The 24,516-nt window shown below is 39.7% G+C and overlaps 1 protein-coding gene across 5 annotated transcripts in view; it reads left to right on the top strand.

Annotated features, from left to right (window-relative positions):
• Positions 1–538: 538 nt before the first annotated feature.
• The window catches only part of LOC127809718 (helicase-like transcription factor CHR28), a 41,443-nt gene continuing 17,465 nt past the window's right edge, over positions 539–24,516 (top strand). For 3 of the 5 annotated variants that reach the window (XR_008025206.1, XR_008025205.1, XM_052348739.1), the window contains exons 1-10: positions 540–712; positions 2,925–3,035; positions 3,125–3,353; positions 3,438–3,614; positions 3,696–4,087; positions 13,854–13,925; positions 14,032–14,109; positions 14,218–15,124; positions 15,804–15,934; positions 16,639–16,860. Coding sequence is in view for 3 of the 5 variants with exons in the window: in XM_052348739.1 (XP_052204699.1) it covers positions 2,925–3,035; positions 3,125–3,353; positions 3,438–3,614; positions 3,696–4,087; positions 13,854–13,925; positions 14,032–14,109; positions 14,218–15,124; positions 15,804–15,934; positions 16,639–16,860 (2,319 nt within the window). In the remaining 2 variants the exon portion in view is untranslated. Of the gene's footprint in view, positions 713–2,651; positions 2,824–2,924; positions 3,036–3,124; positions 3,354–3,437; positions 3,615–3,695; positions 4,088–13,853; positions 13,926–14,031; positions 14,110–14,217; positions 15,125–15,803; positions 15,935–16,638; positions 16,861–24,516 lie in introns of all 5 variants that reach the window. The other 2 variants (XM_052348740.1, XM_052348741.1) reach the window with 2 other exon arrangements.

The following is a 24,516-nucleotide window of genomic DNA, read 5'->3' as shown; positions in this document are numbered from 1 at the left end:
CTACACACGCAAAGGAGATAGGAGAGAAAAAGAGAAAATTTTATAATTATGACGTTTAAGAGTACTTAAGATTATAAAAATAATAATATATATTTTATTAAATTTAAATTATATTAAAATTATTGACATTATTAAATTATCCCAAGCGTCATCCTAGGCATCATAGCTTATTATGACTACTGATTCATTTTTAATCCTCGATGTGCTTTTATTAAAGTTATTAAGATATAAAAAGATCCGTTGTACTATTTTTTATGAGTGATCACTAGATTTTATTATGTGTAACGTAATTAATTCAATAGAAAATCACTTATGAAAACGTCGAATAATAAGTTAAGTTAACCCAATTACATATCTAACGACATTGTCGATCAATTTACATTAATTCATATAGGGAAGTCGGATATTTTTATTTATTTTTTATTTTTTTACTATGGCGCCGTCAGGCGAATGGCCGTAATTAGGAGTTTTACACAATCCCCAAACATGGCGTAACAAGTCATCCCAATCCCTTTGTAATAAAATGAAAATTCATATCGGAGCTGAACGTATCGCTCGCTGTATTCCTTCGCCAAAACGCCACCGTCGAAGTCTCTCTTTCTCTCTCTTCCCCTTTTCCCTCCGCTGCGATCTCCGGCAATCAATCATATCTCTCCTGTCTCGCGGTGCTAGTCCATTGCAATGGTGATTGGTCCTCCGAAAGCCCTCTCTGGTGTGGATCTCTCTCTCTCTCTCTCTCTCTCTGTCCATCTCTCAAAGAAAACATACAAATACAGTGAACTTCGTGCAGTGTTCTTGCTTTGATTTTTTCGCTACTATTGACGAGCAAAGCAGTGATTTCTTCGGTAATCCGCATGCATATTTTTCTTGATGGTCCAAATAACATCCAATTACCAATTATTTTCTTGCCTGAAAATTGGGTTTTTTTTTTTTTTTTCTTTTTCTGTGTATCTATTAAACCCTCGATTGTATCACTCTATCCTCTCTCTCCACATTTATTTTTCTGGCTCCTCGATTTGTTTGGCGTCGAGGCCGAATGCAATTCATTTTGTGATTTGCATTTTTTTTTCGTTGTTTGTTAAGAAGTAATCGCTGTTCAGGGATAAATCTTAGTGAAAACTTGCACATGTTAGTGCTGCTCCGCGCGCATTTCAGTAGGTATGGGGATCAGCGCTCTCGAATTGACTCATGGGTCGAGCACTGGGCTAATCCTGTCCGTGTCTATGTTCAGAATATGGGAGCAAAAGATTTTGAAATTTTAGAAAATGTCATTGAATGAAGTTGACACGAATCCTAGTCCCGTGCAAGAGAAACTATTTTATGCCTCTGAGGCACCACATCAACAAATTTTGGTGCGCGAAACCAATGATTTGTTGCCACATGTTAATGGTAAGGGTAACTATGCAAATATTATTCTGACCTAGAAAATAAGGACGTGAATGCATTTGTGAATTCGCCTTTTTAATGCGTGATGGAAAATTATTGGTTTGAGGCACCAATATTTGCTGCTGATATGGTGCTTCGGAGGCATAAAGTAATTTCTCCCAGTTCAGCCAGTCCAAATTCTGGAAAGACACGTTTGTCCTTTTCTTTCTATATTCATTGGGTTTTTGAATGGAAGACCTGGTGCATAAAATGCATGAAAACTTACTGAGCCGGAGGACAAGACTGTTCTGAACTTGACCAAAGATGTGGATTACCATGGAATCAGCAGATTACATTGAACCAAGAAATATAAATGATTTATCGATCCAAATAGATTCTCATGTTTTTCTAAATATCCCATGCTGCAGTTGCCATTCTTAGCATAATTGTGAAAACACTGATTTGAGCAATTTGTCCTAGGATACTAGAGTTTTCCAATTTATCCGGATAGGTGCAGAAAATCTTTAGAGGCAGGCTTATAATTTTGAGATAGGATCTTATTAAATTTCAGAATGCCAGGTTAGATCCCAGATTCAACTTAGCGTTCTATTTTATTTAACCCATTTTATGCTTTGTTTGGATCAAGATGCAGTGTAGTTACATTGATAAAAAATGTCCAACAACAACATATCAAGCCTTAATTCCAACTATGTGAGGTCAGCTACATGAGTTCTAGCTCACCAATCTTTTTTATCTATGGCCTTAATCCCACTAGAATCTAGGACTGTAGGAATATGGATGCAATTTGAGCATCTATGTTCTCTTCCCTTATCTACTCCACTTTTCAACAATGTTTCACTAACCTTCTCCTTTCAAACAGGTACATGTTGAATAGGAAAAGAATAGCTCAAAAATTTTCTTCTTGTTCCGCTTTGTTCTTTTTTATTATTTCCTTTTATTTTTCTCATTTTCTAAATCAAAATCTTTGTTTAAATTCTACACCTCTTGTTCTAACCCTTTCATCTATCTCACTCTTTTCACACCTCACTTATTATTTCTGCCATGCATATCTTGTCTTTTTTTTTTCTCTTTCTTTTTTGCTTATTCTTTCACCTCTGTCAATTTGTAGTAGTAGCTTTATTTACTTTTTTAAATTGTCTATTATGTATATATTTACGCCTATTGTAAATAGGCAGGATACCGTTGGTGTTCTTGCCTTAAAGTTCACATTCTGTAGTAGATGGTATTTGTATAGCTTTGCTTTACATTGAGGTATGTTTTTTCAGCTTTTCCATGAAGCTGGAATGCATCAATAAAATCAAGATATTTCCTTGCATGCCAGCGGCTTTGCCTTGTGTGATTTTCAGTTCCCTTTCTTGGAAGGACAGAAATTGACCTCCAAAGCAAAATTCTGAACTATGTCTATTTTGTTAGTTCTTTTCTTTGTTTCTCTCAGAGGTGGGATGCTGTTAAATCCTAATTGTGCCCATTCCTTATTTGTTTGTGTTTTCTAAGTTTTCATGGTTCTCTCATGTACTTATGTTGCTCTCTTAATGCAGATGCCTGGCCATGTGGATCCTTTTTGTATTTTTGTTGAGCCTACTCGGAGATGTTACTCCTTTTTGAGTGGATTTCTTTCCAGCTTAATTTCTCGCTGGTGCACAGATCTGGTGAGTGACAATTCTTTGTGCCTGATGGCTCTGTAAATATGGTTCTCATGCCACATTTATCAGCTCTCAGTCAAGATGTTCAATTGCAGGTTGGCTCACCAGTTTGTGGTTCTCTTGAGTTGGCTCCAGTAAGGGATCACCATTCAAGCATTATGGCCGCAGTGGAAACTATAGAGATTACATCATCTGATAGTGATTTAACTTGGGATCTAGATGAATATAGAGAAGCAGGTGCATCACCTCTAAGGCAATCTGCTGCTTCTACTGATCGCAGGATCCTTCCATCCTGGGATTCTGCACTAGATACTAATTCTACAGGTAAGCAGTTGCAATTTCTAAGATAAAATTCTGCAGGGTCCATTTTTTTTTTTCTATCAGCTTGTGGTTCTCGATTTGTTTCAGGTCTTGTTGGAACATCTCAAGAGGTCTCCTCTTATAGAAGTTCTAATGGAAGTTCTTCAAATGTTAACCATCAAAAAGAGGCTAAGCTCCAGTTTGCCCCCAGTTCTAGTGAACATCTTAGAACTTCAAATTGGAATACAACACAAGCTGGCAACCCTATGTATGCTAAACAAAATGGTAAGTAATTCAACCAGAAATTGCAGGCATTTCAAAGTTTTGCTGGTTGCTGATTCTTAACTATTGGGGTGCTTGGCTTAGATCGTGAAATTTTTTCATCTGAGAAAGCTCTGAAGAGGGTGCTTCCAACATCCATCCAGCAATCTGCACCTAGTTCTAGATCAAGCAATTTGGTACAGAATGCTGGCAGCAGCCAGATTCTTGATACTCGTGGGAAATCTCATCATCATACTTGGTCTGATCTATCCAGCAGCAAGAACACTATGAAAGACCATTTTGGTAGGGGTGGCAATGATGAAGTTATCGTGTATGAGAACAGTGGAAATAGGTTACTACCTCCATCCTTGATGCCTGGAAAGTCTGCTTCAACTACACAGTATGTAACTTCAAGTGATACTATCCATCGTCCTAGTCTGAATGAAGATAGAGCTGTTGAAAGTGATGAGAGATTAATTTATCAAGCAGCACTACAGGTATGCCTCATAGTTTCATTGTGTTGTCATTTTAGTTTCATTATTGGGACTATAAAGAGGTAGGACCTTTTTTTCCCCCTTTTATTATTGGCCATGTTGCCATTTTATTGCTGCTGCATGATTGTTGTTCATAGTTGCAATTTAAAGATGTAGGATAAATGTGGGGGCAGAAAATAAAAGTAAAAGGAAGTCAGAAATTGTATTAAAATGAGAAATTTTTAACTTTTTGTATTATCAGCTTTTCATCTTGTCTTGTTTATGGGGGAACAGTTAGACATGGCCATCACAATCAAGAGAGTGATTGGTCTTTTATGTATTCCCAGAATTAGGAGGATTATTTGGCTTTTACAGTTTTTTCCTTTCACTTGACCTTTGATGTCAGTTGACTCTTTGAGTGATTGTTTAATTTACTGGTTTCACTGATGTACTGGACGATAAGATCTGTTTAATTATTTATATTTTACAGGGTAAGATTTGTTATTGGGAAGCATCTAACAATTCAGCAGCTGCATGATCACTTAATGTATGATTTTGTGCATGATTGTGGACAGACATGGATTTGGTAACAGGAGAAGAAGATTTCTTCTTGAATGTTCTTTCTTTTTTCCCCCCTTAAATCAGATAGATAGACATTTTGGCCATAGATTTAGAATGTGAATGTCTGATTAGGAGCTTTGCAAGTTTATTTGGGCATTGCAGGCCTGGCAGATTAGTAGCTTTTGACTTTTGATGTTCTTGCTCTTTGGACGTACTATGTGTTGACAGCTACATTCTTGCTATAATCTTTCCTTTCCAATTATAACCCTTTCTCACTATTTATCTTTTTCATTTCTCCCCGCCCTCTCTCTCTCTCTCTCTCTCTCTCTCTCCAACTTGGTAGCCAAGCATCGATCTTCTTTTTCACCTTTCTGAAAATAGTGACATCTACAGTGGCGTCATGCTGGCATTAGGATAATCTCGCTGGAAGACCAACAACTACATCAATTGGTTTCCCTTTTCTTTGAAATCACAACACCCTACAAGTTTTTTCTTGAGCTAACATCGGTTGGCCTTTCGGTTGACGGATCTAGGTATGTCAACTATTGTATTTGGTGCAATTAAGATTCCACAAGTTCTGTCTCGATTTGACACATATTGATAGATCTAGGTGTGTCAACTACTTATCGTACCTTTAACATCTAATCTACAACTGAAGGTGGATTGGTTGAGTTTTTAGCTTGGATTTCATATGCTCATGAGCCATAGTGTTCTTCACATCCTTTTTGGTTTTCATTTGAGTTCAGGATTTCACATGCTTTCTTTATATGCTTGAATTGATTGGGCTTTAGTTCTAGTCCCATTATTTGTCATATACTTTCATTCACGCATATGTTGAGATTTTATGCTTTTGTACTTGTCAAATCATAGTTCTAATGGGCATTCATGATGTTCTACCACTGAAAATACTCAAATTAGAGTGGTATTCTTGAGGTAATCCAAGTCTCTGAATTATCCATGTCAAATTAAATGGGAATAACTATCTTCCTGGTCATGTTTTTGTTTATTGTTTGTCAAGGCTCAGGTACTATATGAGTATATCACAGGAAAGACAAAACAGAGTGATGATAATTCATCTTATTGTCACATGTCAAGGGTAGCTGTTGTAATTTTGGTTTTTTATTTTTTATTTTCTGTTAGGGCTATTTGTCCTATAGCTAGATGCAGTTAGGATTTGGGGTACATTGCACATGGGTGCTTGTGCGTGGCTAGAGGCTATATATTAAGCCACTGTTGTAGGATGGAAGATATTGAGTAATGAATTGATATTCTGGTTTCTCTCTCTGTGTGTTATCTTTTCTCCCTTTCTCTCGACTATTCCTCATCTTCTTGCTATTTCTCTTCTTTCCATATGATATCTCCCTCTAAATTCTTCTATTGGTCTCCCCAAATTCCCTTTCACACCATAACTTGACCCTATGGGTGTGACAATTGGTATCAGAGCTGACGGTCTTGGCAGTTGGACAAAGGTGGGTTGATAGGCAAGCACACCGGAGGTGACGCAAACGGACAAGTGTTTGAGAGTAGGCGGAAGTCCATCGAAGGGTGACGCGGACCGCCAGGAGTTTCACAACTGTAGCGGATGACAGGTGCAGGCATTCCGAGGTGATCGCGAGTTCGTCGGAGGGTGATGCGGACTGCCAGGAGGTTCGCGACTAGAGCGGAAGACCGGTGCAGGAGCTCCGTTGAAGTGGGCGATGCAGAGGAGAAAGGGTGTCGCGGCCATTGTTAAATGTGATTGATTATTAGGCAAAACCAAAGGAAGGATTCGAGGTGAGTTCAGCAGTCCAAGCGAACGGATTGAACACCAACTCAATCGAAAATATCTGTCGATCGAGTTGGGGAGGATTTCGATTGACAAGGTGGGTAGGATCGAAGGCGGTGAATCCAACAACCTGGGAGAACGAATTAAACACCCACCGATTTGAAATATCGACCAATTGAGAGGAGGATGGCTAGGGGTCTGGCCAACGAAGGAGGAGACAAGGTGAGCAATTGAGAGGAGGATGGCGGAAGGCACACGGATGAAACAATTGGAGTCGAGGTTGGATGCCTTGGAATTGGGCCTCCGATAGAGCCATGAGCAAGTAGGCGAGAGGCTAGAGATGGTTGAAGCAGGGATCCGACACACCTAGGAGGAGATTGGCCACATCCAAGTAGATGTGTCGATGATGGAGAGGAACATCTAGGACGAGTTTTCGGGGTTGAGCTAGTAGCTGAGTGCTACCCTTGCTATGTTTTTCCGACAGCCTAACGCAAGCTTGCCAGTGGATTTCCCTCCCCGAGCCACGACACCACCCATCTTTCCCAGACCAAGGGGTCAGCCAGAAATGGATGAACGAACAAAGTATGTTGCTGAAGGGTCTCTTCGGGAACCCCTGGCATACCAAAACAATGCTCTTACACTAAGACTCGAAATCCCGATGTTTAAAAGGGATAAACCTAGGTGGTGGATCAGGTGATGTGAACATTTTTTTTTTACCACTATCGAATAGCAGAAGGGAACAACGTAAACATGGCAACTGCCTATTTGAATGATGTGGCAGATTTGTGGTTTCAAGGGTGGAGCGAACAGAGAGCGAAATGGAGATGGCTCGAGTTTGTAGAGGAATTATGTGCTTGTTTCGGGGAACGGAACCTAACTGATATTGTGGAAGAATTTAACAAATTGAAGCAGGAAGGCACAATGGAAGAGTATTTGGTAAAGTTTGAGGAGCTTAAGTCAATAGTATGACAAGCTCACCCGACGTTGGATGAGCATTATTTTGTGTCTATCTTCCTCAGTGGAATGAGGACGAGCTAAGGCTGATGGTAAAAATGCAGCAACCTACTTTGGTAAGACAAGCGGCTGAGAAAGCCGTTTGCATGAATTATCATTGGAAGCGTTTGTTAAGAAGCTCGAAATTGTAATAGAAGGGTATCCCCGGAGCAGTCAAGAGGTGGGAGAAAATGCTTGGACGACGGCCTTAGGTCGGACTCAGGGAAAAGAACATCCTCATGCAGCCAAAGCTCCTATTGTGGAGTCCAGGAGGAGACTCGGATTATGATTTAAATGCGGGGACAAATTCAGTCTGGGCCATCAATGCATAAGATAGTTGCTACATATGGAGAGTTTAGAGGAAGACAACGAAGTAGGAGAGCCAGCCAGAGTGCGATAAAGGAACAAGGGATCGATGGTAATAATTTCTTGGGGACAAGAAACATTTCTCAAGGGGGGGGGGGGGGGGGGGCGGAATTGTCACATCCCAAGAATAACTATTATAATTTTGGTTTTTTATTTTCTATTTTCTGTTAGGGCTATTTGTTCTATAACTAGAGGCAGTTTGGATTTGGGGTACACTACACATGGGTGCTTGTGCGTGGTTGGAGGCTATATATTAAGCCACAGTTGTAGGATGGAAGATATTGAGTAATGAATTGATATTTTGGTTTCTCTTTCTTTGTGTTATCTTCTCTCCCTTTCTCTCGACTATTCCTCATCTTCTTGCTGTTTCTCTTCTTTCCAGCTGATATCTCCCTCTAAATTCTTCTATTAGGCTTCACAAATTCCCTTTCACACCATAGCTCAACCCTATGGGTGTGACACTTATGTTTAGTGGGACTCTGAAGACTCCTTTTTTATGTGCCGTGTCTTATCAACTCTATGCTGTCTCTTTTGCTTGTGGTTACCTATTGCTAGACTCTACATGGAAAATCTGGAATGATGTGGTGCAACCTATTCTAAGGTTGGAGTAAAGATAAGATGTAGGAGACACAATGAAGACGGTTTAGATATTTGAGAAGAAAATTCATAGACACGCTTATGAGATGGGTTGAAGAAGTGGAGAAAGTTTGTAGCAAAATAGAGAGAGCAAGACCAATGAAAACCTGATGGGAAACTCTTAAACATGACATAGGAACAATGGTGATCGTTGTAGCTGGAGCAATTTAGCACGGGACATCCATGTCTTTTGTGAGATTTTCAAACAGATTTAGAAAATTACAAATATCAATTCAAAATTGGTAGAATTCAAATTTTCAAACTTTGTTTGGAAAAGTAAATCATATTAAGTGTAGATTTAATAGACTTCTAGTTGGATGCCAACTTAAGTCTGCTAAGGTAACACTGCAAACTTGATGAAGATTGCTACATGGTTGGTCCTCTTCCCCTCTTGCACTGTATTTAGAGTCACATTCTTTTACCAGACTATCTAGTTTATCATTGTTTGGAGCATTATTAACAATTTCCAGGTCCGATCTTCCCAAAAAATTCCTGCAAATCTGATGGAGAGAATTACTTCAAAGATGAAATGGAATTGTTTCTTCCTGTATACGATGATTGAATTAATTACATGGCTCATGGTTGACATGGTGGAACATCAAAATGCTGATGGCAATGGGTCAGGTATGGGGTGGATTTGCCTCAAACATACCCTGACTCGAATAGGAAACCCTCCCTCATACCTGACTCATATCTGCACTGAGTTTTATCCAAAAAAATTCCATATCCATTTATTGTTGTTATAATTAATAAAACTCATTTATTTCTTAAATCTTTTTGTTTAAGTTAAATGGGTTTGGGTATGCAGGTTTCAGTTGGATAGTTAACATTAATATTAAACGAATGAGATGTGAAGAAATTGTAATGTTATATAGGAAGGTTATCTCACTTTTGTTAATAAAATATTAAAAATAAACATTTAATTTGGTTGCTTTGGGAAAACATGCTATAACTAAATAAAATCTTCATAGCTTACCTCATACTTGTATAGTGTACTCCTGTACCCATCTTATTAAGGTCAAGTCTAGGTTGGGACTAAATTTTTGGGTCAAATTGCCATCCCTAGTCAACAATCTCTTAGTTTGAAGAGGAATGATGACATAGTGTGTGACAAAGAGACAAGAAAACAAGTGCATCTTGGGGCTAAAAATAGTGTAAGATCAAAATTGGAGTGATGTGCCAAGCCTTAATCTTATTATATGCAGTTGACTATATGTATTCTAGCCCGCTTATCATTTCTATCTATGGCGTTATCTTTTAAAAAGCCTTTATAACTAATATCATACATAAGAATCTAAGATCAAAATTGGAACATTAATATAAAACTAGGGTTAAAGAAAACCTCAAAACATTTAGTGAGGATAATAAGGTTGACTATAGATTGTCTTAATTTAAAAGATTATTTATATGTCATGTCCCTAATAGTAGTATAAGGGCAATATTGTAATAAAGATATAGTACTTGTTAGGCTTATAGTTGTATTGCACATGGGCGGATGATGGATGGAGGCTATAAATAAGCCATTGCTGTAAGAGAGTAGGCATGCTTGAATTGATGAATTGAAATCTCTTATTTCCCTCTCTTGCATTCTCTCAATCTCCCTCCAATTTCTCTCTAATCTCTCTCTTTCTTTCCCTCACTGTTTTGTTCTCCCTAACTTCCTCCCATCTCTTCCGATCTAACTTCCGAATTCCTTCAAATTACATCTTAAACCTGTCATGAACCCTAGGAACATGACAATTGGTATCAGAGCAACCAATCCTTGGCTATGATTTGATTCGATTTGAAGAGAGCCGTCCATTCAAGTTGTGAATTCTAGCAGTATATGTTCAAGTTTTTGCCGGTTAAATAAGCTTTAGTGATTTCGTTGGAGGAATTCTCGGCTGAGGATCTAGATTAAGGTCCAGATTGTGAAGGCGTGTGAAAACGACCTGGCCTAGCCGTTCCGACGGTGCTTCCGACAACTCCTGGAGAAATTTCAGTTGATCCGAATTAGCAGACGAGCAGGCCAGACGAGTAAGTTGAGAAGAAGGCGTGACTATAGGCTCTGGTCAGCAATTCGATTGTAGGCCAGAGGTACTGAATTTTAGGAGACTTGAAGCAGAGTCGACCAATCCTAGGCTATCGTGATTTCGAAGGTAAAACCGGACCAAGCGATCTCAGTCGTGAGTCCAGAGCTAGTTCGTTGCATGTGAAAGGGCGATTGCTGTAAGGCAATTTCAAATGAAATTCTAGAAAATACTGTTCGAAATTGGAAGACGGACTACGCTGGTGATATTGAATTCACTTCAATCGTGAGTAGACAACAGGAAGGAAGGCGTGCATGTGAGTTAGACAAGGAAGTGGTGTCGCGGCCGTTGTCAATTGAGGTTGGTGATTGGGTGTGCAATTCTCCTAGGCTGGTTGGAGGCGATTGTTGCCTGGAAATTTTGGGGCACTCCTGTTCGACTTTTGAAGACGAAGAAGGCTAGTGATTGTAATTTTGGTGATTTCGGCAAATTTCAGTGAATTCTGATTGATTAATTGGCTAAATTTCAATTCAGAACTTGAAGGCGACTTGGCCAAGTAATTCTGATTTATGGTGAATTTCGACAATCAAGATAGGGAAGCAACTGGGCGATCTCCAGTTGAATCTCGGATTTGATATCCGACATTGCTAAGTGCCAACGCTAACCACACTCGTTGATCCACAGTACAACGGATCTTGAACGATAATTGATCCATAGCGATCAGTCTCCAGAGATCGGTTGGGGTTGGGAAATTGTTGAGTTGCAGTAGGAGTTTTAGGAAGCAACTGTAGGATTGATCGAACAACCGAGTTGATCAATTGCAAGTGGTTTCTCATCCATCAATCCTCGAGGCGATTGATTATCCACCAACGATCTGAATTCTGATGGCAAAAGATATCGGGATGAAGCACAAGGAATTTCAATGGCAAGAAGTGTCGGTGAAGATGACAAAGAGGCAAAACAGTATTGGATCTGTAGAATCAGCATTGGAAAAGAAGTTGAACAGTGTTGCAAATCTATTGCAAGAGGAGATCAATCACAGGCGTGAAATTATTGATGACTTCAGAAATTGGATGAGGGACCAGTGCATGATAACGTTCGCCAGATAGAATCAGGTTAGATTACCTGCTTGTTTTCTTTGTAGAGAATATTCTGATCCAGTTATTATAGGGACGTTACCAGATCCTACAACTACTCCTTACTATCCTTGGAGAACTAGAGCAGATCCTAATTCAGTGGGGAATCCTTACCTCACTCATCCCTAGAATTGGAACCCCATGGACAAATCTCAATGTCCAAGGCAGGGGGATAGAAATGTTGTTCCTGAATGGGATGTTAAAATGTTGAAGGCAAAAAAAGATGATAAGGAGGGCGTGGTAAAGGAAGCATCACTGCTTCAGGAGTTTCCTAAATTGCAGCAACCTAAGAAGGGTTCAAAACGATGGGAAAATGATTCTTGGCGTACCTCTGACTGTGGGCAGAAGAAGTATTCTAGTTTAGGCGGAATTAACAAGGAGGAAAACTGTAACAAGTCGGTGGTTGGGACAGCAGGTACTGATTCCTTCGGAAAAGAAATTCTTGGTGAAGATGGATTAGATGACAATCACGGAAGCCCAAAACAAGAAATGATTGATGCAGTCAATCAGAGAGCAATAGAAGGAGGAGGCAACAAGGGATTTTTGGAATTGGGGATAAACATCTCTGAATCTTCAGAATTTGAAATTGGTCCAGTTGTTCTAAATAAGACATAGGCTCAATCAACATCGACAACCCGCAATGTTGAAGGGAATTCTGCTGCATTGGTTGAGAAATTAAAAGTAGAACTACTATCTCAAGATGCAACTACCGAAAGGCTAAGAGAGGAAACAGGGGCAGCATTTGAGAAATTGATCGAGGAAAGCTAAAGCCAATCCGTTACTCCTGGTGATTAGAGCAGGGACGGAAGGATCGGATGGTGTTCCGAATCAAAATTCTATCAGAAATGCAATTGATGGTGGAGCTCCTAAGGATACTTTGCCATTGCCTATGGGTTTTGGATAATGCTGAGGATTCCTTAGCTAACGAGAGGGTGAAGACAACACTAGCAGGAGGAAGTTTTGCAGATCTTAAATGGTGTCACCATGTTGCTGTCATTTCCTAAGATGTAAACTAGAATTCAAAAGGTGCAAACCAGTTTTTTATGTTAGAGGGAATAGAGTAGATTCAAAGTTGTGAGGAATCTTGGAAAATGGCTGTAACGAGAGGAAAGCTAAGGAAGATAGATGTATCAATCCAAAGCTTGACCATGGCGAACAAAGCTGTTGCGACTTTGAGTATTATTGCTACAGATGGCCAATTGGGATTTTTGCCTACTGCAATGACGGATGGGGTGGTGAAGGAAATTAATGTTGTAGCAACCCCTAGACTCGACATTTCTACATTGCTGCATTTTAAGGCATTTGCGGATATTGTTGCGAAAAGTGATGAAGAATTAAAGTACATGAGAACCACTGCAAATCTATTATGTATACAGAATTTTTTCAAACCTTCTCCATCCAAGCTGTGGAAGAGAAGGAAAAAGGATATGGAAAGCTGTGGAGGTTTGGCATTTCTTGGGGACAAGAAATGTTTCAAGGTGGGGGGAATTGTCATGTCCCTAATAGTAGTATAAGGGCAATATTGTAATAAGGATATAGTACTTGTTAGGCTTATAGTTGTATTGCACATGGGTGGATGATGGCTGGAGGCTATAAATAAGCCATTGCTGTAAGAGAGTAGGCATGCTTGAATTGATGAATTGAAATCTCTTATTTCCCTCTCTTGCATTCTCTCAATCTCCCTCCAATTTCTCTCTAATCTCTCTCTTTCTTTCCCTCACTGTTTTGTTCTCCCTAACTTCCTCCCATCTCTTCCGATCTAACTTCCGAATTCCTTCAAATTACATCTTAAACCTGTCATGAACCCTGGGGACATGACATTATGCTAGGGCTACATTTGGCATGCATTTTTGCTGTTAATTACAAAGGAAGCTATCTAATCTCAGGCATCCATGTGTTTTTTTAAAAAAATCACGTGTAAAAAAAAATCACATATTATGCAAGTGAATAATATGAATACTGACCATAACCTAAACAAATGAGGAAAATAAAAATATTTACAAATCAAAGAGTGTGCTTTTTTGCATTACCATTCTATATGGAATAGATGACCTGAGTTGACCTCCTATATTTTTAGAATAAAGGAAAATTGAAGCATGTAGAGGAGAGGAGGGGAAGAGTGATAGTAGGTGTCTTATCTGGTAAAGTATGTTTCACTACAACTTTTAAGCTCTATGGCACTAGTTATTATTGTAAATTTGATGCTAGAAACCTGTAACAAAATTGGTTCTTCAAATTTGTTGTAAGTTGACAACTACTGAACAATAAATATTTGTAGTACCAGAAAGTTGACAGTTGATGGATGCACTTATGATAATTTGCAGGATCTTAACCAACCTAAAGTTGAAGCTAATTTACCTGCTGGTCTTTTGTCTGTCTCTCTTCTAAGGCATCAGGTTCTCTCTGAATTTCTTCCCCCTAATATTGTTTTCCTAATAACCTTACTGTGGCCTCCATTTGCATGCAAACTGTTTCTATACTTAAATATATTTAATCTTTCAGAAAATTGCTTTGGCATGGATGCTTCAGAAGGAAACAAGAAGTTTGCATTGTTTGGGTGGAATCCTTGCCGATGATCAGGTTAATTATTAGTGATTAGATTGATATGGTATTTGGCTGCTTGCATGGTCTGTTACTGGATAACTTTGTGATTACCATGTGAAAACTTATCGTGCTGTTTTCTTACAGGGCCTTGGAAAGACTATCTCAATAATTGCCCTTATACAGATGCAGAGGTCTCTGCAATCAAAGCATAAATCAGAAGGTGAATGTTGTCCTAAAACTGAAGCTTTGAATTTGGATGATGACGATGACAATAGCACCACTGCTGTTGACAAAGGAAAGCAGACTGGAGATTCTGATGCTGCTGAGGTAATTCCCAGAGCAACTACTTCGGTTCCAGAGTTTCGTAGGCGGAGGCCTGCAGCTGGGACGTTGGTTGTATGTCCAGCAAGTGTTCTTCGACAGTGGGCCCGAGAACTGGATGATAAAGTTGTGGATGAAGCAAAACTTTCTGTTTTAATCTATCATGGAAGCAACAGGACGAAGGATCCTGTTGAATTGGCCAAGTATGATGTAGTTCTCACGACATATGCTATTGTTACTAATGAAGTTCCAAAACAACCTTTGGTTGATGAGGATGATGATGAGCAAAAAGACAGGGACAAGTATGGATTGTCTTCAGAGTTCTCTGCTAATAAGAAAAGGAAAAAGGTACCTAAGGGTAGCAGGAGGTCAAAGAAGGGTAAAAAAGGAATTGATAGTTCTGCTATTGATAATGATTGTGGCGCACTTGCAAGGGTTGGTTGGTTTAGGGTGGTGCTAGATGAAGCCCAAACCATAAAGAATCACAGAACACAAGTGGCTAGAGCCTGCTGTGGCCTTAGAGCAAAAAGAAGATGGTGCTTATCTGGAACGCCTATACAAAATGCAATTGATGAGTTGTACAGTTACTTTAGATTCTTGAAATATGATCCTTATGCTGTTTATAAATCATTTTGCTATACATTAAAATTCCCAATATCTAAAAACTCATCGCATGGTTACAAGAAGCTTCAAGCTGTTCTAAGGGCTGTAATGTTACGCCGAACAAAAGGTGATTTCCTCCTTTTATTTATTCTTTATGTGTAGTAACCTTTTGCAATGCATGATATTGAATATGCATCTAGTAATTTCATTGTATTACTATTTAGTTTCTATCTGAGTTGACAATAACTTGTTTGTATGTTGAATTTTAATTGGACTGTTTTGGAAGTAGTATTTTTGACACTTTTCTAGTTCTCTTAGCCATAGCAATTGTGGATTGTTCCTAACATGAGACCCTAAAATCATAGAGATACTAATTTTATTGGAAAATCTGGGATAAACCTAGAGGGAATACTTAAATGTTGTCCAAACTGGCCAGATCAAAGAAAGCAGGCATGGTAGCTATAACCTTAGGAACTACCACAAAATGAATTTTCAAGTGCTGTATAAAATGTTGTAATGAAGTTTAGTCCTGTCAACTCCAACCCCCTCCCTCTCCCAAACTGTGACGAGGCATCATCACTTTGTTGATTATTTCTTACTAGCCTCTGTGAAGTGCTTTATCCACACATATTATTGTGATTTCATATCTCATAGGTTTTTCTATTTAACTATTGTTGGTATTACTTCATCAAACCTTTCTTGGCATTTAGATTTCAAGATCTTATGCGTGGGTGTCGTATTTAGTGTGAACATTTGAACAATTTTTTTTCCTTCTGTGCTGATTATCACGAGCCTTCATGTCTCAGGCACATTGATTGATGGGGAGCCTATAATTTGTTTACCACCAAAAACAATTCATTTGAGTAAGGTGGATTTCTCCATAGAAGAGAGGACTTTCTATGCCAAACTTGAAGCTGATTCACGTTTACAATTCAAGGTCTTCCCCCCCCTCACATTATAGTTTTTTTATGGTTTCTTTGTTTTATTATTATATTTACTTGTATCTATTTTGCTTTTATGGGTGTTTGGAGCTTTAGAATGCTTGTATTGGACAGCATGTTAAAAATGAAGCTACACTCTGTTAAAAATGGAGGATGTCTTTTCTTGTTTGTTTTTTTTTTTTGGATCAGTAAGGATGTCTTTTCTTGTTGCTAGATGCTTGGTCAGTTAAAGGCAGATATGGAACTACACACACTGTACATTTTCAACATGTTTCCTTTTTATAATAGGTAACCAACTCAAATGTAGTATGAAAGTTGCATTAAGTAGCAAAGCAAGAATCACTAGTCAGTTTCTTGAAGAAGAGAAAATGTGAAAGCACTTAGGAATGTTGTTTTTCAGATTCATGTCACCATTTGGGTGGGGTAGAAAGATATCTTCTACACATTATTAGCATTGTGTTGGGATGTATTAAATATGCCCAATATAATGAGAATTCCAGTGGTTGCACGTTAACACTTTTTGCAATATCTTATAACAACCATCTACATCTAAAATATTTCTGATTTGTTTTGTTTTATCATTTAACTTTATTAACTGTGTGTTCAGAAGCTTTTCAAGGACTAAATATATGTCCCTTTTTTTGTTCTTTACTGACTTCATTATCAAATATTTTTAAACTTGTAAATTTCTTTCTTGTAGGCATATGCTGCTGCTGGAACTGTGAACCAAAACTATGCAAATATTTTATTGATGCTTCTACGCCTTCGCCAGGCTTGTGACCACCCATTACTCGTCAAAGGAGTCAGTTCTGACACTGTTGGAAGAGACTCTTCGGAGATGGCAACGAAACTTCCCAGGGATTTGCTGATCAATTTATTGAATCTCTTGGAAACTTCCTCTGCAATCTGTTGCTTGTGCAGTGTGAGTTTTTGTGGACCTGCTTATTTATTATTTACCATGTTGTTAACTTCCATCCATTGTTTATAACAACTTGTTGAAAGGTTTTGTGTTTCTGTAACAGTTTTTAGTGTACAACAACAACAATCACAAACCTTAATCTTATTAGGTGAGGTTGACTACATGAATTGTAGACCACCGGCTTTCTCTATCCATGGCCATAGTGTCATGATCATGGAATCTGTGTCTTTGCTGTATGTACCTTGTGACACAGGTTATCTTGGGCTCATCTCCCTCTGTGATCCGAACTTGATGATAGTCAAATCAGAGATCCATCTTTGTAAAGTACCTGACTTTTCTCAACCTTTCAACCATATCTTCAATCAAGGGGATAGGGTACTTGTTCTTCGTTGTTATCTTATTCAGGGCCTAGTAGTCAATGCAAAGCTGCAAGGATCCATCCCTTGTTTTGGAAAAGCACCGGCATTCCTAAAGGTGCCTTAGATGGCTTGATGTGCCCCGCCTCTAATAACTTGTCCAACTGCTCCACAATTTCTCTAGTTCTGGTGGGGCCATCTTGTATGGTGCCATAGCAGGTGGCTTTGAACTTGGATTGAGTTCTGGTGATCCACCTCTTTCTTAGGTGGAAGTTTTCACAATAGCTTTGGTGGCATTATGTCTTGGAACTCTTCTAGTACTTTATCGATTGTTGGGGGCAAGACCTTTATTGGCCTCTCTCTTGACTTCATCTTCATTGTCACTAGATAGGTGACATCTCCCTTCTTGAAGCCTTTAGCCAGTTGCATCGTTGACAAGATCTGAGATTCCTTCCCTCCAGATTTAGTTGGGATCATGCAAACTCTCTTCTGTTTCAAGATGCAGAAGGTATTAAGTCGCGACATGGGTATAAAGTTGATTCTCCGTAGCAAATTCATGCAGAGCACCACCTTGAGATCATCCATGGGTGCGACTAAAGTTTGCACGACCTTCACATGACCTGTTCTTCAAGGTGGCCCCTTTAGTATCACTTGCCAAGGCTTGACATCTATCTTGATTGTTTTCATCATCCAATTGCGCCCCATGAATCACCTTCAGTCCCAGCTAATTGGCTTCCTTGGGGGTAAAGAGTAAACCATTGTGGCTTGCCCTCATGTCCACAATGGTTTAGGAGGTTCTGTCGTTGGTCATTGCTGGTGCATACATCAAACCCTTCGGCATCTTATTTGTTGCTTGTCTTGCCTTCACTATGTTAAATAGGGTTAGGGCCCCTACCTGCACAGTGTCAACTTGCTCCTCCTTTTGGCCTTGTTTTTCTTTATGGTTGCCAACTTGCCAAGTTAGACAAGCTTTCACTTGGTGTGGGTCTTGGTAGACATGACATCTAGCATGTAGACATCTAGCTTGAAGCCGCCTTCTTGTCTTCATATTCTCAATGGTCATTGTATGAGCCATGCTTATTTCTCTCTTGCTGATGCTTCCCCTTGTCTCACCCGCCTTTGCCTGAGTGGGTATCTCTGTTCTTTTGAAATAAATTTCACTAATATTGTGTCAAAGGCTCTGCAACAACAATGATTGTCAAGTTCGTAGGTTAAAGTAGGCTGTAGAATTGTATTTTGTATATCAGTTGTAGCAAATTATTTCTGCAAAGGATCAGTACAGGTTGTAACTGTTGATTGGTTAGATATAAAGCTAACCAAACTGTTTGGAGAATCAATAAAGAATTGAATTCAGTTTCTCATTTCTCTCTGTTCTCTCCCTATTTTCTCTCCACTTTCTCGCTGTTCTCTCGCCATTTTGTTCTTCCATTCTCTTCTCTCATTTCTATACTGAAAACCCTAGGTTCAAGAGTAGGTCTTAACAATGACATCATCAACAGTCTTCACGTTGTGTCTGTCTAACTTTTGCTTGGGCTAAGTCTGAAGTCCCTGTCTAAAGCAGAAGAGGGCTTCTTCATCGGTTAAGGTAGGCACTTGTTGCGGATGGATGATTTGTGCTCTAGCTTCGCCAACTTTCTCTGAACTTACTTCACCACTTTAGCTAAGTGGAATTGCTTTTTCAACTTAGTCTTGAAGATCTCACATGTATCAATTTGGATCTTGCTTTTCTCAATTTCAACATGTTTTTGGTGCCAGCATAAAGCTATAGTCCTCACTAAATAGTATGTGGCGGTACGTATCTTCACCGCCTCTTGAATGCTGCTCTCTTCAAAGTATTGCCTCATTTACCGTAAGAAATTCTATACTTAAATAGCATTGCGTGTATCTTTATACTCTTTGGGCTTTGAGAAGTCTATCCTTGAGAAATCATGAGCCCCACTTGTACTTGGGCCAACACCTTGACTTGACATGTTTACAATAGTGCAAAGACTCCCCAATTGGTCAATGGCGCCATCATATCCGTTTGATTGACTTGTTGCATGAGGGACTCCATTAGAGAATCGATCTCCTTCCAAATCTTATTGAACTCCCCCAAACAGTGGGCTTCTAACATAGCATGAGTTACAACTGAGAATGAATGGAATGAGTTACAACTGAAGGGAGCACTTATATTTATAGCCTTTAGGCCTGTGTACAAAAGACAGATATGCCCTTCCTATTATTATCTATAGGGGTATAATTTACCAATTCAAACTCTCTCTCCATATCTACATGCAATCAGATAACTTTGGAATTTTCTAGACTTTTTGCCCCATCATTCCATGCAGTGCCCACAAATCACAGCTCTCCGTGTGACAAATTTTTTGAGGGGTCCTAACAGATCGTGTCATGCCATTTAACTAGTAACCTCTTGTCATGTTCCCAAAGGCAATAGAGGGGGCAATAATGTAATTGAGCTACAAATGTTTGTTAGGAGATATTTTTAATTCTATTGAGAGCACATGGGTGTTGTTTCTAGAATCTGCCTTAAGTTAGACAACCTATAAATAAGCTATAAGTGTGTAGAGAATGATATGATTGTTGGTTCTCGAAGAAGAAAGTCAAGAGAGTGATCTTTAGAAGTTTCCAAATCTGAAATAGGATATTTCCTAATTTAAACTTAGGAAACTTTCCTAAGAATGTTCATATGTATCTTTCCTTTTGTTTTTCCTTTCCTTGTAATTAGATTTGTTTCCTTATGTAGCATCTCTTTTCCTCTATAAGAGGATGTAACCATGTACATTCAATATACAAGACAGAATTATTCTGATTCTCTACAATGATAAAATGATATATTGAATTCAGACTTCTCTCCTTGCATTTCTCTCTCTCGATCTCTCCTATTTGCCCTCTATTCTCTTTGTTTCTACTTAGTCACCCCCTCCAATTCTACTCTACTCTCTCTCTCTCTCTTCTTAATTTCCTCTCTAAATCCTAGCCCAACCCCAAGTTGTGACATTTGGTGTCAGAGCTACCGATTCTCAGAAGCTTTTTGCCTACCTATTTTGGAAGTTGATCGTGGATTAGTGATTTTTGAAAATTTTACAGGCCAACGATTATCAGAAGTTGGTTTCAGAGTTGCGAAGCGAAGCTATAGGCGATTCTCTTAATTCTGACTGGACAGAGGTGCAAAGTGAAACCAGGTGATCCTCGGCCCTTGATCTAGCTCAAGTTGATGACGAATAGTGATTCTAAGCAATCAACGCTCATCACAAGGGGCGGTCGGATTTCATATTTCGAAATTTGATTAGGTGAACTATGTTGTTGATCGATCTAAGGTGTGATTGGCTGATTGAGTGATGGTCGAAGGCACGAGAATGAAGCAACTAGAAACTCGGTTGGACGTGTTGGAGCTCAGCTTTCGACAGCACCAGGAGCAATTGGAGGAAAGGTTGGAGATGATCTAAACTATTTTACTAATACTATAATTTTTGTTAGTTGATAAAACATCAACAACAATGATTACAAGCCTTGAACCTGCAAAGTGGGATTGGCTGTACAAGTTTTAGCTTTCTAATCATTTCTATCCATGATGAGAATTCATTTTATGAGGGACACTGATAAATGCATCGATCAGGTAAGAAAGGGGAGGGGTAAAATGAAGAATTCCCCACCTTGGCACACAGGATCGGCGCATATAGCATTATCCTTTCATAAGATCCGACAATTTTTATTTTGGTTGTGGATCATCCTTATACAACCTTCCTCCTTTATTTGGGCTTTAAACTAGTTATGAATAGGAAGAATACCTTTATTGTCACCACCTTTAGTAATAGGCATGTTAATTCTTGCTCTAATACTGCTACATGTGGTGGCCATCTCACCTAGTGCTCTGATACAACAAGTTGTGAGGACAGGAAATTTTTCTCAAATTTTTTAAACAACCTGGTTATTTTTTCTACCACCATTTACTTGTCACCCATGTCCCATTCTCTTTTCTCAATTAGATATCATCCCCCAATGAATGTTGATGCAATGACTAATGCGTATGTGAACTTGTGATTCCGTTGTCTGGCCATTAACATCTACATTGGACAAGTGTGGACTAGTGATTCTTTCTAACTTTGTGTGTGTGGTGAATAGTACAAGGATGTGCCTAGATATAATTGCCAATAATGAGCGTATCAAACTCTTGCTTTGATACTGCATTGTCAAGACATTAGGTTTCAAATCTAGGGCTTCTAGTTAATAGTCGTGAAAGAAGAAAGAAAGAGAGAGAAATGAGAGAATTTAGGGAGAAAATTGAGAGAAGAACATAGGGAAACAGAGAATGGATAGAGAGAAAATGAGAGAACTTCAATTAATTCATTCATAATCTCGGTACAAAATGGCATAGCCGTATATATGGCTATCCACAACAGTTATTTATAGTAGTTATTTGGTTATTGTTAAATAAGATAAGTAAAGGGGTATTAGTGTATTTATCTTTAAGTAAATGTATGTATATATATGCTTATGTTGTACTCTTGAGAAACATACAATCAGTTCCTTTGTATACATTTAACATGGTATCAGAGCCCAAACCCTAACCTAACCCTAGCCGCCGCCGCCGTCAGCCGACGCCATCACCGCCGGTCGCTTTGCCCGCCGTCGTCATCACCGCGGGTCTCTTCGTCGGCCGCTGGTCCCTTACTGTCGTGGCTTTTCTTCTCCAGGTCGCGACTCCTCTTCTCCAAATCCGGTCCGACCTGCGCCCAGATCTCGCCTTCTTCGTCGCCGCGCCTGCGTCCTCGTCGTTGCCACGCCCGTGCTCGAGCTCGCCCTCACTGTTGCCGCCTCTGTCCCGGTCATCTCTCCGTCGCCTTCGCCGCGCCTGTCCAGATCCGGCCATCCTCAGGCGAACTCCGGTGACAGCTTCAGCTTTTGTGCTCCAGATCTGGTATTGCTCTAGATCTGTTCTTTCTTCTCCTTGGTCGTGTAACCCAATTTGCTCCAGATCTGCCATTGCTCTAGATCTGTCTTCCTTCTCTTTGGTTGTGTAATCAAATTTGCTCCAGATCTGCTGTTCTTTCTGCATCATGGATTCATCTCCAGCTCATTCTTCATCCACAAGCCGCTCCACCATGTCCACACCGGTGACCATTCCCCATTTTTCGGGCACACCGGTTATTACAACGGAGAAATTGAACGGGCATAATTATCCCGCTTGGTCATGTGCAGTTGAAATTTGATTTCTTGGTCATGGCCTTGAGGATCATTTATCGAAGACTATTTCAACTATTTCTGAGGGGGATCAACCTCTTTGGCGGAGAGTGGATGCCCAGTTATTGAGTTTATTGTGGCAGACCATTGAGCCGACCTTAATGCCGATATTTCGACCTTTTCGGGAGTGTAGTGCCTTATGGACTCAGGCTCGTGAGTTGTATACTAGTGGCATCACTCGTATTTATGATGTGATTGGTGCTTTGTTCAATTTACGACAGACTGATTTGGATATGACCACATATTTGGGTAAGCTTCAAGCTTCTATTACCGAGTTTAACGAGTTGATGCCCTTTGATACCGATATCAAGAAACAATAGCAACAGCGCGATCAAATGTTTACTATCTTCTGTCTTCATGGAATTCGACTAGAGCTTGACTCAGTTAAGACACAGATTCTCGGCAGTGCCTCTCTTCCTCCTCTGACAGAAGTATTTGTCAGACTACTTAGAGCCTCATCTATTACTGTTGATCGTGGCATGTCCGTTGCTGGAGATCACTTCGCCCTAGTTACGACCCCGACTGGTCGTGGTGGTCGTCCACGGCCCCAATGCTCCTATTGTAATTGCCTTGGTCACACTAGAGAGACTTGTTATCGCCTACATGGACGTCCACTTCATGCAGTCAGTACTGCTAACATGGTTGTGGGCGTTTTAGAGGGTTAGGCATCTATCACACTCAGTGATTCCTCACTAGTGACTATCTCCGGGGGGGAGTATGCTCAGTTTTTTCAGTTTCGGGCAGCACAACAGGCTACTTCACTTGTCACATCCTTTGCTGACACTGGTAACCCTACTGCCTGCTTTACTAAGTCTTCATCTTCTCTTGGCCCATGGATCTTCGACTCCGGTGCCACCAATCACATGTCTGATAATCGTTCTCTCCTATCTCATGTTCAAACTTCGCAGTCTCTACCTCCTGTTGCATTGGCTGATGGCTCTCAAGCCTTAGTCACGGGTTTTGGTACCGCATTACCTCTTCCTACTTTACCATTATCATCTGTTTTACATTTACCACAATGTACCTTTAATTTGCTCTCTGTCAGTCAACTCACTCGCAGTCTTAATTGCTCTATAACTTTCTCGTCTGATTCTATTCTTGTGTAGGATCGGGGGGCTGGACGGACGATTGGCACGGGGCTTGAGTCTCATGGTCTCTACTATCTGTCTCTCCCTGCTTCTTCAGCGGCGTGCATAACAACAACTTCCTCACTACAAGTCCATTGTCGGTTGGGGCACCCATCTCTTCCCAATCTCAAGAAGATGGTTCCCAGTCTCTCTAGTATTTCTTCCTAGAGTGCGAGTCTTGTCAATTTGGGAAACATATTCGTAGTTTTTTCCCAAGTAGAGTTACTAAACGTGCTAGTTCTCCTTTTTCAGTCGTCCATTCAGATGTATGGGGTCCCAGTCGTGTCAGTTCACAAGACGGTTTTCGTTATTTTGTAACATTTATTGATGATTTCTCTCGGACTACATGGTTATATTTAATGAAAACGCGTTCAGAGTTATTTTCAATCTTCACTACATTTTGTGCTGAAATTAGAACACAGTTCAATTTGCCTATCCGTGTTCTTCGTAGTGATAATGCTCTTGAATATTTGTCTCTCCCATTTAGATCTTATATGGCATCCAATGGGATTCTTCACCAGACTTCGTGTCCTGGAACCCCACAACAAAATGGGGTAGCTGAATGCAAGAATCGTCATTTAATTGAGACAGCCCGCACGCTTCTTCTTCATATGCATGTTCCACTTCAATATTGGAGTGATACTGTCTTAACTGCATGTTACTTAATTAACCGCATGCCATCTTCTGTCCTTAATGACCAGATTCCTCATTCCATTCTTTTTCCTTGGGTTGACTTATATTCTCTTTCCCTTCGTATCTTTGGGAGCACGTGCTTTGTTCACCATCTTGCCCTAGGTCGTGATAAGTTATCTGCTCGTTTCGTCAAATGTGTTTTTCTAGGTTATTCTTGCCTTCAAAAGGGGTATCGTTGCTACTCTCCTCAATTAACTCGATATTTTGTTTCAACGGATGTTACCCTCTTTGAGTCATCTCCT

The sequence above is a fragment of the Diospyros lotus genome, chromosome 9 (genome assembly GCF_014633365.1).
Source record: "Diospyros lotus cultivar Yz01 chromosome 9, ASM1463336v1, whole genome shotgun sequence".
Lineage (NCBI taxonomy): Eukaryota > Viridiplantae > Streptophyta > Magnoliopsida > Ericales > Ebenaceae > Diospyros > Diospyros lotus.
Note: the sequence above shows the minus strand (reverse complement) of the source record. Positions and strands in the feature narration are given on the sequence as shown.